Source organism: Typopeltis vanoorti, chromosome 1 (assembly GCF_054136105.1).
Source record: "Typopeltis vanoorti isolate ZY-2024b chromosome 1, IOZ_Tvanoo_1.0, whole genome shotgun sequence".
In the NCBI taxonomy this organism is placed as follows: Eukaryota; Metazoa; Arthropoda; class Arachnida; order Uropygi; family Thelyphonidae; genus Typopeltis; species Typopeltis vanoorti.
Genome location: NC_143549.1, coordinates 115734250 through 115752074, shown reverse-complemented (window position 1 = coordinate 115752074; position 17825 = coordinate 115734250). Strand labels below are relative to the sequence as shown.

The window sequence follows — 17825 nt, the reverse complement described above, 5'->3', positions numbered from 1 at the left end:
ATGTTGTGAGGCGGACATTCCTTGATCTCAGCCGACGCCACAGTTCATCGCACAGATGCTCAATAGGGTTGACATTAAGGATCCGTGGAGGATAGTCACGCTACAAATTAGGAAGAAGCATTGCATTGTCTAGAATCCTTAGATACCTCTCTGATGTCAATGTTCGTGGCATCACAAACAGAGGTCGAAGCCAAACCAGGAAACACAGCACCTTACCATCACACCGCCACTACTGTACCTCATAGATAGGGTTATGCACTGCAGTAAGAGATGTTCACTGGGCATCCCCGCCCGTCTATCTGCTCGATTCGTTGTTCCATAACTCAGCTTTCCCAGTTTCCGCGTCCCTTTGTACACGCTCTTTGTGCTACTCGGAACGACCCTGTATGTTTGGATAATGTGTGGAATTGCATATTGCGTCCTATCATGAAAACTCCTGCTTTGCGCCTCAGTTCTGAATGATTTTGTACACATTCTTGTTCTAGTTGAGGCCCAGAATTCCGAATTTAACACGTCGATTGAAGAGTGGTGGTTTTTAGATATTGTCCTTCGAAGCAACCTGCAGTCATGTTTGGTGAGTGTGGTGGGTCGTCCACTGCAGGTAGTACTTGCAGTTGAGTCCCTGCTCTTCCATCTGGTGCGGTATCAACGATTGTTGACCTGGAATGGCCTAATTTTTCAACAGTTTGCCGAACAGATAGGCCTAAAATATGGCACCTATCGCAACACCTCTTCGAAACTCCCTCAATTCTCTTCTTGAAGCCATTTCAGCAAGAGACAGTTGCACAGATTTGAGAGCATCACATTCCTTCCATTTATACTGGCTGGAAACACATGACCCGTTACATGGCACGATGCACCTTGCCAATCAGGACATCCATTGGCTTCTTTCTAAGCAATATATCTCACAAATAGGATGGAAAATTATCCGCTTAAAAAATCTTCTCGCTTTTTGTCTACTGATACTCAACGAACCATAGTGGGACGACGAACACGTCTGGGAGGGTGTTAGCCTTACCGCGAAAATGCACTCTCGACATACTTCACTCTTCTCTTTTGGGATAACATTTCCCATTAGCACAGTGAGCTATAAAACAGAAATTTGGAGGGGGGGTGCAATGGAATTATACTATAATATTTATCGAGTGGTGCAAAAACGTGATGAGCCTGAATAAGCTAAAATAAGATTACGGGAATGTTTTCTCCTTATTTAATCCTCAAAGGACAGAATAGCTTTGTAGCAGTATTTATAAAAACTTTGGAAAGACTAGTAAAAATTCGTTTCTAGTGTCAGAGTAATTAGGGCCCATATCATGTTTCTCGAATGTCAAAAGTATTATCAAATCGGGGTCATTTGATTTTCAAGTATAATTGAACAGAAACGTTTGACTATGTCCGATGTAGAGATGGGGCAGGGTTATTGATCACTCCAGTCTTCTTGCATGTCAGAAAGTCTGCTTGTTAACTGCAGTTAGTGAATAGCCTGCTACTAGACTATTCCAAATCTATACAAATGTGCATGAATCTCGCCAAAATATATCTAATTATTAGGAGTCAATGGTAACATTTTGTCACTTAGAAACGAACCCCTTGTTGAATTCCTTCTGTTATCAGAAACTGCTCTCAGCATAGTTTTAATACGCAGTTTCCAGAAATGACCACTTTGTCTAATTGTCTAGTTAATCGCTTTTCCGCCCATTTTGTCTGAATTATCTGGAGATTTTTTGCAAGCCTCAGACATTGTTACTGATTGGTTCCTTCGTTCTTTGATTTCTGGGTTTGTGAATTTAGACGTGAAAAAAATGAAAAACAAAAAGCCTTCAGTCTCACTCTTTTGGATTGGGGTCACGCAATATTAAGGTATGGAGGGACAATATATTATATATTATTTGAGACTGTTCTATTAGCTGTTCTGATGAATAGCTCAGTTTCCTGGAGGACAACGTGTATCTCATGAGACATTAACTCACATTAAATTGAAAGGAGAGCTGCAGAGATTGTGCTTTTACAGCGATCTCCTCAAAACTATACTTGAGTTACATGTACATCAGTTTGTGTTTTAGCATTTATCCACGTAAACCATTTTTATCATATTTTGTTATAATAATAGAACCAAATATACTTCTTGTTGTTATAAAAAGAAAAAAAGCAGAAATGAAGAACTTACTTGGTTCCACAGTAACTTGGTCCGTTTTAAAAGTTGGAGCTATAGAAAACATTAACAAAGAGAAAATTGTACTCAGGATAAAGAAAATAAAAATTGTAATTCAGAGCATTCTCATATTGTTTGTTATAGTACTGCATGTAAAACAAAAGTTTCCGATTTTATTTCGATAAAAAAACAATCCAAAAAGTGTAACCGCTTCCAAGATAATATTTCGATGATCTGAAAAAACACAACATGGACACAGAGGATAACCCAGAGTGATTAAACCTGTTTTGGAAGACTGTTTTCATCCCAAAATTTGGGAGGAAAAATACCCTTCCAAAATGATGTTCTCTTAACATAAACTTCCATTAATACTCGAATGCTGGTTACGATAAAACATTATTCAAGTCAAATCTTAATAACTTGTCCCGTTTCGTAATATTTTCGTAAGTCAGATGAATAGGTGGAATAACTTTTCCGTATTCCACCATGTATTACAGTTTATTACTTTAAAAATCATTTGGGAGTCAGCTGCAGGAAACAGGCTATGATAAAAAATCTTTGGAGAATGATCAGTGTCTGCAGAAGCAAATATTTTCTCTGTTTTTTAATTGAAACCGCCTACATTCCATGGGACTTAAGCCGTTGCAACAAGTTAGTTTGTTAATTTTCAATTATCCAACCAATATTTGTGTAGTGATTGCAGTTCCGAAGCATCGTTTTTGAAAAGAACGTTCCTTTTTTGTATTATAAATATCTCTGATTTTGTGGAGAATGTTTTGTTATCCTCACTAAACTGAATACAGGATTTTGGTGACTTAGCGAATCGTTCGGATTTCATCAGAATTTATGAAAAAAAAATCACGCTTGAATAATTTCAGTTGAAAACGTGGCAAGAGGATTTCTCCTATCAAAAATAGGAGATAAGAGAATCTCCTATTTTTGATAAGAGTATATCTTATCAAAAATAATACTCCGTCCCTATCGCATCGGAAAGATGCAATAGAGACGGCGGTGTATTGAAGCAGTTAAGTGAAACTGAACCAAATTTTTCATGTGACGATTATCTCATTATATTGCAGATAATCAGATAATCTTTATTATTATGTCTCCCATATTTAGTCTTCCATGTGTTATGGAAGACTAAACGTCATTTGACGGTTTAGTCTTCCATAAAAAGAGCAGATGGTGACATTATATATATATACTGTATATATATATATATATATATATATATATATATATATATATTCAGAAAGTATATATATATATATATATATATATATATATACTTTCTGAATATGAACCGTGTCGAACAAAGCGACCTTTTGCAGCGGCCCAATTTTTAATCCATCTAACTCGAGTGCTTTTAGATGTTTTTCAATGTTTTAGAGGTGGCGCCTAAAGCACCTAATTATGGGAAAATGAAAACTTTCGTTTTCTTTTGCCAGATTCGTTCAACTTCGACTTTGAAATCACGATACTTTGTAATTTTTTCAATTTCTTTGTCGTCAATCCCACTATCTCCTGGTACTGATATTTCGATAAACTGAACACCCTTGTTTTCACTTTTTTTCAATCACTGTGATATCGGTTGTATTACATTCCAAGCTTTCGTCAGTCTGGATTTTGAAATCCCAGAGTATTTTAGCTTTTTCATTCGCAACCACTTTCTGGTGAACATTATGCTTCCAATAGTCTTTAGATACTTCAAACCCATACTTTTTTTACATACATTCCAGTGAATTATCTTAGCTACGTTATCGTGCCTTATACGGTACTCAGTTTGTGAGATTTTACTGCACCCACATATAATGTGATCTACCGTTTCTTCCTTTTCTTTCGCACAATCTACGTTTACTGTCTTCTTGAAATTTTTGTATTTTTGCCTTCGTAAATGTTGGTTTTAATGGCCTGTTCTTGTGCTGAAAAATTACAGATAATGATTCTTTCTTTAATGCTCCATTTCTCAATCAATGCCAGATCAAGTTGCTGACAGCGCTGTCCTCTATGCTGTAGAGGTATTTTCCATTCAGTGCCTTATTTTCCATATTTTAGTTCTCACTTTCACTTGGTTGGTTTTGTATTCTAATTTTGTCTCCATGGATTTAAATAAATCTCTTTCCTTAACTTAATTAGAATGTTTCCGTTGTTTGCTGCAGATAATATTCAAATTTCGTATTTCTTCTTCAATAACTTGATTTTCTTGTAATAATCCTCTACCTCCTTTTTTGCGTGATAGATAGAGCTTATCAACGGAAATGTTTTCTCCTTATTTAATCATCAAAGGACAGAATAGCTTTAATTTTAGTTTGATAAAATTTCTTTTATCAAATTAACAGAGTTTAGCATTGACCTAAGAAGTTTTCATAACCGTCTTATGTCATCTGCTATAGTTGTTTCTTTGAACTTATTGTGCAGAATTCTGATGCTTCTAATATTCCCAAATATTTATCGGTATCTTCGAATTTTATTGCCTTGATTATTTAACCATTGAGCAGCTCGACTTCGTTCAGATCTTCAAACTTTCCTGTTGTTATTCCAGCAATTGCACATTTTTATAAGCCAAAATCCATTGATATATCGTGACTTAATATCTGCACAATATTAAGCAATGATCCGAGTTCGTTCTCTGATTTTTCGTACAACTTCAGATCGTCCATGTATAAAATGTGAGAGATCTTCGCACTTTTTTGCGCAGTTTTGATAACAATGAGTAGTGTTATTTAAAATTCTAGTTAAGGGGTCAATGACAAGGCAAACAATAGAGGAGATAATGTGTCTCCTTGAAAGATACCTCTTTTTATGTTTATCTCTCCAATTACGTCTCTTTTGAGAACCAACGTTGTTTTCCATTTTTTCATGTTGGATTGCAAAATGTTTTGTACGTTTTCGCTAATACCTAATAGTTCTATTCATTTTAAAATCCAACTATCTAGCACCGAATCAAACGTTTTTTTATAATCTACCCAAGCTATATGAAAGTTGGTTTTGCTACGTTTGCAATTTTTCAGAATCATTTTATCAATCAGCATTTTGTGCCTCTTGAATTTTTGCTGTTACCTTTTTGTTCAATTTGGAAAAAGAATTTGATTTTGGATAGCTGTGTATTGTGTAAGCTGGTATGCCTGTGAGTAGCTTAAAAGTTGTTGGCAGGCAAGTTATTGGTAGGAGATTTTCTGGCTTTGGACATTTTTCTTTATCGTTTATGATCAAAAATGTTTTTCCTGCTTTGAGGCAGGAAATTTCTTCTAATCTCCTTCTAATATTTCAACCATTAGCCATGTAATTCATCCTTCCCGGGTGTTGACCAATTTTTTTATCTTTTAGCTTGCTTTTGAGAGCCATTTCGGTTGTTACTTTCAGTTAGTTCATTTTTCGTTCTTGAAATTCGTTCATAATTTGTTCAATCCACTTCGCCTTGTTATTGTGCCTCTTAGGATTGTCCCATAGGTTTTTTCCAAAAATTAAGTATGTTTTCTTTGTCTCTAGTACTTATATTTATATGTTATTTAAGATTATCATTCCTGCAACAAACAATTTTCTTGTAAAATTGGTGCTGATTTGCACGGAACATCGAATGTTTCTTGTACTGTTCAATGCGTGGACTGTATTTTCTTATTTTAGCCCCAACTGCAACTATTTTTTGCTTCAGTTCCTCTAATACTTAATTAATAGGGCGTGTTCTAATATTATATCTCTTTATGAGGTTGTTTCGGATTTTCGTGTTTTTCAAATTGCTCACGTCTGCTCTGAGTTTAAGAATTTTATTCTCCAGTCGATGCTTCCATTTTGGTTCCTGAGCCTTACTTCTTTTGGGTTCACTAAACGTATAGCCGAATTCAGATGTTACGACGTAGGCTATTGAGTACATAATTTGATTCGTTTGTGCAATAGTTCCAGTAGGAATAGCCCTTGCAGCTTTATTGATCTCTTGTAGGAGTTCCTTCAGTTTTTGTTGAGGTACTTGTCTCAATACTGGAAGCATAACCTGTTCCAGGTTGCTGTTCATTTGCTTAATACTTTTTCTTGCGAGGTCTTGTTCCTTCTCTGATAGCTTCCTTTCAACTATTTTTATATTTTCAAAATTTTCAGCATTCTGCACGTTAGAATCTGGGTCTGCTCCATTCATATTCTTGGTCACTTTAGGGTCAGTATGGTCTCCTTTTACAGCTTGAGGTTTCAGTGCTTCCAACTCGAGTTCACTAAATACCTTGCGCTTGATAATGAAGCTGCTTTGCTGCATCAGCCTTTCGAATGAAATTTCAGAATTTGGATGTCGTTCAAGCCAAAAGTTGAAACATTCGTTTCTGAAATCCCTTAACTGAGGGGTTTGAACCGTAGAAGCACTGCATGACTTGTCGGTTTTCAGCCATGCTCCACTTTTTCCTAGTAATCACTTTCGAGTTTTATGGATCTTGCTCCTGTAGTCCACTTGTCACTGGATGTCCAGGAAGCCTAACATCCAGTGCAGTCCTTGGTATCCCACGCGACGACCGATGCAGTATAGAGTTCAGATTTGCCTTCGCCATTTTTAACTGGGGGTGGGCAGGTACCTGAGGGGGAAGGTAGACTCCCACTGCATGAGGTGGAAAAATAAGAAAATAGGAAAGAAGCACCCCTATCCCTCGAGTACTCTAACAGCATTGTTGGGGAAGGAGCAAGATGAAAAGAAATACACAGGGAAAGAAGAGTAGGGATCAGTCTACAGATAATATAACAGGTGCATATTACATGAAGTAATATACACCTGTAATATATATATATATATATAGATATAAATATAGATCTTCATAGTTGTCATAACTTACCTGAAAATTGTGCTTTACAGAAGAAGCCGAGTCGTCTGGAGCAGCTTTCAGTATGAAAAATGGGTAACATGGAATGCTTCACACAATGACCGGTAGAATCCCATACCAAAAATGATAATCCATCAAAGAAAATTTTCTGATACTCTGTCCATAAGTTGTCTGTGTAATAAGGAAGAATTTATTACTACATTAGAGCATATTTAAACATCTTATCAACTGGACAGACTAATATACTGTCTAGATTTTCTTTTCTTTTTTTTAGACAATGAATTTGAACCATGCTGACCTTTTAATAATTTCTGTCTATTTAAATCTATGAAAACAGCTATGAAAATATCAATTAAACTATAAATCTAAAAACAAAACATTAAACGAAAAGTGGAAATATTATTTGCTAAGAGAGCTGTCCTTCATATATTTAAACTAAAGGCTAAACGTTAGTTTCATCTAAGTTTTTTTTTTTTACAAATTATATTAAAGGGATTTAAATGTGTCATTCCTGGGTGTCTGCTTTCATGAGAGTAGTGTTGACATTATATTTGGCGCTTAACTTGATTTAGCCGAAAAAGTTGAGGATGAAAAATAAATATGTGAACATGGACACTGGATTTTGAAATTTAAAAGAATAAAAAGGAACGAACCTTATAAAATATATAAAAAGTCAGCGGTATGGTTTGTGTTGGCGTATCGTAGGAATCATCTTCAGATTTGAGACAAAGCAAAACTATATGCTTGTATAAGCTCTGCTATTAATTCTCCCCATAGTTTTCGGCTATTAAGTGTGTATGTTCGTACATTTGTTCTCATCCTCAGCTTTTTCTTTATCATAATTTTTCTTGCTTACTCAAATTCGGTACCGACAACCTGTCATCCATAGCTTCTTAAAGTACACACTTAAGCTATGTAATTTAACTACTTTAGTATAATTTAGAAGAAATGAAGTTTTGTTTTGGTTAGAACTAGAATTTGTCATTAGATTCGAACAGGATAGCTCAATTACTAGAAAAAATTATTTCTGCTTACTGTTTTCACTTAGCAATGACATGAAAATATTTCTGTAATACTCCTAGAAAAAAAAATAACAGCTTTGAATTAAGGATTTAGGATTTTAGAATTATAAGAGTGTTATAAACGATCAGTTACACGTGAAGTAATTGACCAAATATTTTGAAAATTCGTAATTAGTCTGACTCTGACGCAAGCAGTGCAGTTTATCCTCTTTTTTTTTATAAATAATATTATATCCATGCTACGGCGAAAAAATTTAATGACACATATCTGCACTTTTTTACTACTAGATGAATACATAGAAGGAAATCCTGTACATAATTTAGTGAAGTTCAAAATTCTGTGAGTTCTGTATGTTTATTTTTTTACTTACCATTTTTATTTCGTATTCCAGTCCAATAATACAAATGAGGGCGATGAAGCTGTGCTGATATAATATACCTGAAAATTCTAAAAGAAATAAAATGAGCTTCATTTAGATCATGCCTAAATCACAAAATGCAATGAGGAAGTTAATAGGTTATTGAATTAAGACTGCATATGAAAGAGCATACATATACTTCTATTTGTCTTTGAGGGCATTAGTTAAAAACTGTATCAAGTAATTTAATTTTCACACAGATGTAGAAAATGAAAAGCAGGATATCCCTTTATTTTCTGTCATTCCACTCGAAATGACATTTGACGGAAAAGTCTTTCGTTTCATTAGAAATCGCAGCCGTACTTAGAGAACAATCTTCTAAATGTTTTCGGACTTCTTCCCTTTAGAAAATAGAGGCCTTTTCATCCTGGCGTTTGGCGTTAAAATTTTACAAAGTGATCGAAACTTACTTTAATACATTCTCTTTTTTTCCCTCAACAAAGGGTTTCAGATTCTAGGTTTTCGCAAGAGAAACTACAGGGATTATCAGGAATATTCCATTTATCGGACAGTTTAACCAGACAGTTTGCCATTCGTCCATTGGCCTGCAGTCCAAATTCTGTTCTTATGACTCCACTGCAGTTATTTTCTTCTTAGAGCAAGACATAAAAGGAACTACAATTATTCCATTTACTCTGAAAACGATTTCAGTGTGGTTTCAAAGTACGGATCTTTAGCTCTTCATAATCTCCATATTCACAGTCTCTATATTTGCCTAAGCATTACAAACTACTTTTTGTAGTTTGTAATTCGCAGAGTTTATCATTATCGTGCTGATATAAAATAATCATTTCAGTCTGTACTGTGATAATGTATCGAAGCATGTTATTTATGCCTAAATTCGTTCAGTGGTAAAGCAGCACTGTGTAACTAGCAAGCAGAGAGAATGAATAAATTAATGACACAATGTATAAAATGCTTCGAGCTGAAGGATCCTTGTCCGTTTTCAATTTCTGCATCCGTGTACTGCGTTTATCAGGAAAACACGGCAAACATTATTCCTAGAAAGCAATAGCGGATAATTTGGTATTAATCACATTACTAAAGTGTGAGAATGGCATTTGAAAAAAATAAAAAATTTCATTTTAAATGGATTGGTTTATATGTAAAAAAGTGTAATTTATAGTATTGGATGTAAACCAAATTATTTAGAATATTGTGGTAACCCAGAATATTCTAAAAACAGTCATTCTCTTCTAAATTTATAATAAAAGAGCATGATTGTCTTTTTCCAATTGATTCTTTGGAATCAATCTATCCTCTGAATGGAAGAACATAAAAAATACATCTGCAGACACGACGATGGTCAATCTGTACCTGCAGTCCATGATTTGGATATAGCTCACAGAATTATTTGGAAAAAGACCATCACGCTCCATCACAGTAAATTTAAAACAGAAAGACTGTTTTCAGAATCTTCTGCTGCTCTTAAAAATCAGTTTAATTTAAATAAATATGGTTGCATAAAATTTCCCAAAATATTTCAAACACTAGCACTTCGAGATCCCAGTTTACATTTTAAGCTACTAAAGGTGTCCATAGATGGCGCCTTATCTGATTAGTACTCTAGTCTTTCGCCCATCTGTTTCAGTTAGTTTTGGGCTATCTTTGCGTGTTAAAAGATTCCTTTTTTACTCCATGAGGATGCCTCTGTAATCGGGACGATATATTGGAAGCATTAAATACTAATTGTAATCGTTTTCTAGTGCAGTTTCACTCCATTTAATTTTTATCATGAGGATTGTTTAATGCTTATATACACGATACCAACTTGTATTAAATTAGGGATTCTAGCAAAATTATACAAATCAGGATTATAGCCATTGGCTGCATTTTCTACCACTTACGAAAGTGTCAGTCGAAAGGCTTTATCTACTTTTTCTGACCTACCAAAATCAAAATACATGGAAATAAAAATGCAGCTTCATTAAATTTAAACTTCACTAAAGTTTTGTTTTGCCTGAGATGGACACTAGGTTGTATATACTTGTATAGACTTCATTTTTCTACCTTTTCAGATGTGTCCCAAGATGTTGTACTGGTTCATTTTGGAAGGATAGGGAGGGTAGAGGTGCTAATATTTTTCTGATTCGGTGAGGATTATAGTCATTGGCTGAGGAGCAGTAGTTTCGTAAAAAGAACAAATAGCGCCTCATTCACAACAGTGTTTGAAGATAGCTTCAGTAGTGACGATATTGTTAACAGAACAAATCAATGCTTTCCTATTGATCATAACATATGTTTTATATATTTTATAAAATATTGTCATATTCATTTTCATATATATTTCCATATTCAGTCTTTCTTTTACTTGCAGCATATGGATAGAATTCTTGTGAATTGTCTTCGGCACGCAGAGTCAGTTTCTTTTCGTACTGAGACTTTGCTTTCCGTACAACAGTTGTGACTATTCTATCCTGCTGTTTATAATTTTCATAACGGACATCATCCTTATGCACACGATATTCCTTCCACATCATAATATAGGTAATATAATACTATAATATAATAATAACAGAACAGGTAATATAATACTCACTCATGTATAGTCTGTGTCACGTTGCTGCTTGTATCATACTTAACTAGATTACCTCCAATAGATTTGCAATACGTATTAGCATCATTCCAATTTAGGGTAAGAGGTTTTGGCGATGCCTGCATAATAAGAAAATTTAAAAGAAAAATTCATATATGAATATATTTAGTACGTGAGAAAATCCTTAAATAGTTATTGGAAATAAATATTTTATGATAACTAAATGATGAATTATGAGATTCCTTCTGTTTACAAGAATTTAACAGAATATAACCGTCAGCCGTAATAACAGTTAGCCGTTAGTACCGGAAACAGGAACAATTCTTCTCCCCACAAAAAGACAAAAAAACTACAAACTTCAGCTCTTTAAAACAAGTATCATCATATTTTATCAGCGATCCTAATGTCTTTCAAATACACAAAACCAAAACTTTAATAACATTTTTGTTACATCTGCATTACAAAGAGGTTTTTGCAGTCTGCAATGTATGTACATGAAATCATTATAAATATCATCTCATATATATATATATATATATATATATATATATATATATATATATATATATATATATATATATATATATATATATATATATATATATATACATATACGTGTAAAGAGAAAGAATAACGAAAATTACACCATAATACTAAGTTTCACGGTACTGGTATTTAAAGGCACAAATGATAAAAATTTATAGCATTTAATTAAGGAACCTACCCAATAACAGAAATCAAAAATTGCATGTGGAATCCAAGGATATGGACATGAATTAGAATATGCACTTATTTCTTTTGAACTTTTTTTGCATAAGACATATGCTTTCTTTTCTTCACATTGCTCTGGAATCAAGCGAATGTGATCCGTATGGTTACTTACAGCTGCCATTATACAGTTTCCATCTCCTAAAAATACATGAAGAAAAATTGCTCTAATATTCGAAGGTTAGTTAGGTAAACATTAAAAATATATTGCTTCAATCTCTACTTAATAATAAGAAATCCATCAAAGTTTTAATTTTACTTTACCTTACACTCAGTTTTCTTATTTCCTGACTTATTTTTAACCTTAAAAATATGCGAAAACATATATGATTTGCATTTATAAATCTTTTGTTGTTTACAGAATCAGATGATAACTAATGTTGGTTGGTGATTTACTTGATTTGGTTGTTGCTCCTAGATTAATTAAGAATGAACTGAAGATGCCGGTAGGAAACTCCAATGTGATGTATAAAGAAGAAACTCCTCTCTCTCTCTCTCTCTCTCTCAGCTATATGCAGGTCTCAAGCAAGGATAAAATGGGGGAGAAAGTAATGGTTAACTACTCTCTAGAATTAACACATCGGAAACTTTCTGGGGGAAGAATACTTGCTTACAAAGTTACCAAGAGTTGGGCAAGACTAAAGTTTAAAATCATCAAATAAAAATAAAATTTCCTCACGAGATTAGGTAAATATACAAAATGATTTTTGTATTCTTTTATTGTTATTGTTTCAAAGGATGTTGCAACATTACAATGATTAAACTAAAAAGTAAACAAAATAAATAATGCATTCTTTGGACGAGACATTGTTGTTAATGTGTTTTTAAGAATTACAGTTTAATTACAGTTTAAGTGACGATCAAGTAATTTATAGAAATGTATCTTAATTTAAATTCTATGACAAGGCGGTCAATCCGATTTCATTTGTCTGCTATGACTGTCAATAGGTGTATGTCAACCAGCTGATAAACTAGGATTTCCCGGAAGAAAATCGCATCAATCTTCATATGAGACTGAAAAACTCACCCACAGATGAAAAGCCCTTATAAAAGCCATTTCGTACTTGATGCGATGAAAATGCATATCTCTCATAACAAAGTAATCGTTAATACTTAATGAGCTATGAAAATTTTTTTAATTGTTCTATATTTAAAGGTCAACGTTTACGAAAATGAGTTCAGTGATAAAAAATAACTGGGTTTAATATGTTTAACTCTAATAACAATAATTAGGTGACAGTTTCGCTCACATGGACTAGTGGCATCTTCATGGTTTGTAGGTTAAATAAGGATTACAACTTAAAACAAATTTTAAATTTCAGATAAATATTTTCAATATCACCAACCAAAGAAAGTAGAAAAATGAGCGTGTGAAACGCATCACCTGCCTTCTAGGATTGAATGAAGGTGAGTGGAAGGTTAAACTCAAGTATGTTTCAGAGTTCTGATTGAGTACTTTTAGACATAATTAATAATCGTCCTTGGTTTTTATCTTTTAAAGTTTTGAACAGACGGTATTAAAGGCCAAACTCCAGGAGGAGTATATATCTGACAGTAAATCCGTGTGTGTGTGTTTGTGTGTTCGTGTATGTGTGTGTTCACGGAGCCAGTTTGCCTGTTCTGGGGGGGGGGGGACAAAAAACCCGCGTTTCCGCATGAAAAAAGCCCACACCTCCTTATGAGACGGGTACTCACCTTCCTTACGTCACAAACGAGAATCGAACCCAGGTATATCCGCCCAAAGAGCTTCGCCTATACCGACTGAGTTACAGATGCTCTTTTATTTTCATTAAAAATGATTCAATTATTTTCTGCTTCCATCTAATGCCGCACTCTAATAACATCTTAGAGTGGTGCATACCTATTAATTAACGTTAAGAGTAAAGTGCTGAACGGACATTATTATGTAAACGCATCTTGTCATCTATGAATTTCACAGTTTTAGGACAGTGTCATGTGTCCATCCACACTGCACAATGCACGAATACACGAGAGAGAGAGAGAGAGAGAGAGAGAGAGAGAGAATTGCGCGCAAAGCCGCAATTCTCTCTCTCTCTCTAAAGCCTGAAAAGAATCATGCCGCATTACGGACGGATTACAAAGAGCAGTATTTAAACAAGCACACATGTCACGATCCACTCACAGTGGAACATTTTCCTGGTCGATAAATCTCAGCTGCATTTGATTCAACAATTGGGTTAAGCGACTGTATCAAATGAATAAAATGCGTTCTTGTAGTATGGGTATTCTTGACACACACACACACACACACACACACACACACACACACACACACACACACACACACACACACACACACACACACACACACACACACACACACACACACACACACACACACACACACATTCAATCTGAATGTCACATATGGTTGAACATCGTTGTAGAGAGAGAGATGTACCCTTTCATGCTTGCACTGCTCCAATTCTTGAAGGGTTAAACTGCATGTTCCGACAGGAAAACGCACAATGCCACAGGGCACAATTCTTTTGGGAATAGTTATAAGAGTGATACGGTGATCCATAGCATAATTCGTTGACCTATTTGAAAGCTATATCGAAATCCAATGAAACATCTGTGAGATTTGATGGAATAATGTACTCCTAACAACCATGAATTAATGCACCATTACCATTTCAGTCTAAAGTAATCTCGGAAGAATTTACATGGACTTATATTACTGAGCAACGATTGTAGTAAGTCGTAAAAGTAATGTTTGGAGAGTTAATGTTATCAGGATATGAAATCTCTCTCTGTGTGTGTGTGTGTGTGTGTGTGTGTGTGTGTATGTGTGTGTGTGTGTGTGTGTGTGTGTGTGTGTGTCTTTCTCTCTCTCTCTCTTTCTAGATCTAGTTGAATATGACATCTACTTTCTAAGTGCATGTCATAAAATGATCATCCATCGTATACAACGAAGGACCTAAATATAAATACTATGACAAATATTATTTGATATCATCACAGTGAAATCAATTTGAGCTAATTTTAAGCGTTGAAAAGTGATTATGTCCCTTAAAGAGATAATGCTACAGTTTGCGACATACTGTCGGCTTTGATTCGCGCTTAATATTTTCTGAAAACAAAATACGTTTTCTTGTTAAAAGGCACATTTTAATCGGAATTTATCAGAAATTATATCATATATCAATTCATATCACGAAATTTACAGCTTTATTTACACATACAGAAATTTTATATATTAGTAGATTTGTAATCTTCTATTTAAATTTTTCGAAAACATAAAGCACATTTTCACCTATCCCAATCCTGTCGAATCATCTTTTTGAAAGTGTTGCATCTGATTAGTAAGGAGATAATGACGCAAGGCGGTTTCCCGTTGCCTTTCTTGCCGTAAGTATTTATATACACACACACACACACACACACACTGTAGCCATGTGTGTTCACATGACTACTTTGCCTGCTTTGAGGGATGATAAACCGGAGTTACCGGAAGAAAAAACCTCTCCCTCCGTATAAGACCGATTAACTTAACTTTAGTCGAAAGAGAGCAGATAAAGATTCCTCACGTCATGGACGGGAATCGAACCCAGGTTTTTCTATCCAAAGGGCTTCGTCTATACCGACTAAGCTGCGGAGGTTCAGCATTTTTATCGGAATTTCCTAATTATGAATTCAGATCAATGATCAATGAATGTTCCGTGAAAGATGGATTTTTTTTATGATTCGCACAAAATGGTGAAGTCTTCAAATGGTGAATACACATACATACATAAATAAAAAAATTAAAAAAATACAAACCACGAATAAAAATAGGAAGAAAATTCTTTTGGGAATTTTATCTGAAGGAACATTTCCAATTATTGGTGTGATCAACGGCAGTAAGGTGTGTTCATACTCTGCTTTCAGGCGCCAGTTATGATAATTAGAACGCGTGAGACTCTCAAAGGTGAGACGTATCAACGTGAGACCATTTTGTGCATCTCTTACTTCTTCATTGTATTTCACCCTGTATTGTTCTTTCTGATGGATTTTTCAAAGGATTTATGCTCATTGCTTGATATATTTTGTCTTATAAGCTCGTTTCCAAAAGCTAAGGAGAAGGAGGACTAAGGAGATTTTTTTTCATCTTTATGAAAAAAAAAAAACATGACTACAGACAATGTGGACAATAATTAATTACCAGCATACTAATAAATAATATTACAAAAATCTATAATAAAATTCTTACAAATTAAATTGCAATATGTTTTAGGCAAAAGATACAACTTTCCTGATGGAGTAGTTAAGGAATTAATTTCAAGCGCGTAAAGAAAACTATGCGGAGAGACATTTCACTATGGAATATCTTTACTACGATATATGATTCAGCTCTCTAGACGTCGTGCTATGCTTAGCACCAAATGATTCAGGAGTTCTTTAGGCAAACTGGCCAACTCTTCCTTCAGAGCAAGGAAGGCCTTGTTTGTTTGTTTACTGGAGGGGAATTTCAACAGCAATGCGTCTCCCTATTGCGTTCCAACTGTGTTCTATGGGGTTTTGATGTTGGGAGAATATTAGGCACTGGATCCTATTAACATGGTTGGTCTCCAGAAGAATCTCCACTGGTCGTGTACCATGTGGTGTGGCACTGTCATCCATAGTGCTTGGACTATTGTGCGCAGGTCTGGTCTCATGGTTTCTGTTGTGATTCTCGTACAGTGGAAAGAGTGCAAAAAAGAGTGCTAAAATAATACCAGGATTTACAGTAGTGATTGGTGAAGAGAGATTAAGAATTTGTAGAATGCAAACACTACCAGAGGGGAGAAAGAGATGTGAAATGATTGAGAATTACAAAACGTCTGAAAGGGTGATACAGGATTTCAGTTGATGGAGATTTTTGTTTTATGGACGGTGGGAAAAGGACAAGAGGGGAATCCTTGGAATCTGAGAATGAATGCCGCCGCTAAGAAGGGAGTGAGAGGTAAATTTTTCTCTCATAGACTAGTGCGTGATTTGAATCGATTTCCTTTGGATATTGTGTGTTCAAACAGTGTTAATGAATTTAAGAAGAAATATGATAAGCTGTGCGTGTAGTATGTGGTCTCTCTCCATGAATCCCTGACTCGCTCGAGGTCTTAATAATAATAATAATAATAATAATAATAATAATAATAATAATAATAATAATAATAATAAATGGATTCTTCTCCTACAGCACCACCGACCATTCGAACATGACGTTGAATAACTTAGTTGAAATATTGCTCACTAGTCATAGTCCATTTTTCCAGCACTTGTAGCTCTGTACGTCCATTAAGCATAATGCCTCCGAACACCATGACCCAGCACCGCCGTATCTGTTCCTTTCAAGACCATTTTCGCGATGGTAAGATGTACAACTTTCACGCCTGATCAATTGCGTCTACAATCGGAGAAAAGACTAAAACGACTCTAATCTGTATTGAATTCATTAGTGTTCGTTGGACTAGAAAAGGCAACAGTCTTGTCAATATTTTTGGATGCAACACCACGGAAAACATGCTCTACTATGAGCTGTCGATAAGGAAACGCAGACCAGATGTCCGAGGAAGAGTATAGGCCTACTTGTCGCAGAGGTCTCGCCAGAGTTGTCAATAAATCTGCGTACCTGCGCTTGAATGGAACAAAATTGCAACCTGACATTCTTTAGTGCGTCCATTAAGTCTTTGATGTTATAAACGAAAATCTTCCTTCATTCTTCGATCTTCTTCAAATGTAGCTAATAATTCTTTCCCTCCATTTAATTATCTGGATGATGTCTTTAAGTCATTACAAGACATCCAAGTTTGCAGCCTTCAAGAAATTTATTCCTTCAAGAAATGAATTTCCTTCAAACTGAATTAATTTAACGCAACATTTTGCCTTTTACTCTGTTGAGTGCTACCATGTGACCCCATTGCGTACGATTGGAAAATTTGAATGTTAACCCGCTTTCCACTCGAAATCGTCAGTTATACAAATTGCCACAAGGTGATTCGTCTGAATTTGCGGCTGTGATCTTCAGAAATACTGTTAGTCCTTAGCTTTTGGACACTAGTGTATATAAGCAATGCTGTGAAGTCAGCGCTCTTCGAAATGTTTTCAAAAATTTAAAACTGATACTGGGAATTAGTAACTTTTTTGCACCTG

General features: G+C 34.9%; 1 protein-coding gene and 1 long non-coding RNA gene across 2 annotated transcripts in view; one reads left to right on the top strand and one right to left on the bottom strand.

The window, feature by feature from the left end:
- The window catches only part of LOC150110337 (uncharacterized), a 108833-nt gene extending 96529 nt beyond the window's left edge, over window positions 1–12304 (top strand). The window contains exon 3 of the long non-coding RNA XR_016548928.1: window positions 12112–12304. This is a non-coding gene — a long non-coding RNA (uncharacterized LOC150110337). The remainder of the gene's footprint in view (window positions 1–12111) is intronic.
- The window catches only part of LOC150110336 (macrophage mannose receptor 1-like), a 117340-nt gene that overhangs the window by 82571 nt on the left and 16944 nt on the right, over window positions 1–17825 (bottom strand). Inside the window, exons 7-11 of the mRNA XM_090398956.1 lie at window positions 11650–11834; window positions 10929–11044; window positions 8342–8418; window positions 6961–7119; window positions 2168–2206 (exon numbers count right to left, since the gene is read on the bottom strand). Of these exons, the coding sequence (XP_090255082.1) occupies window positions 2168–2206; window positions 6961–7119; window positions 8342–8418; window positions 10929–11044; window positions 11650–11834 (576 nt within the window). The remainder of the gene's footprint in view (window positions 1–2167; window positions 2207–6960; window positions 7120–8341; window positions 8419–10928; window positions 11045–11649; window positions 11835–17825) is intronic.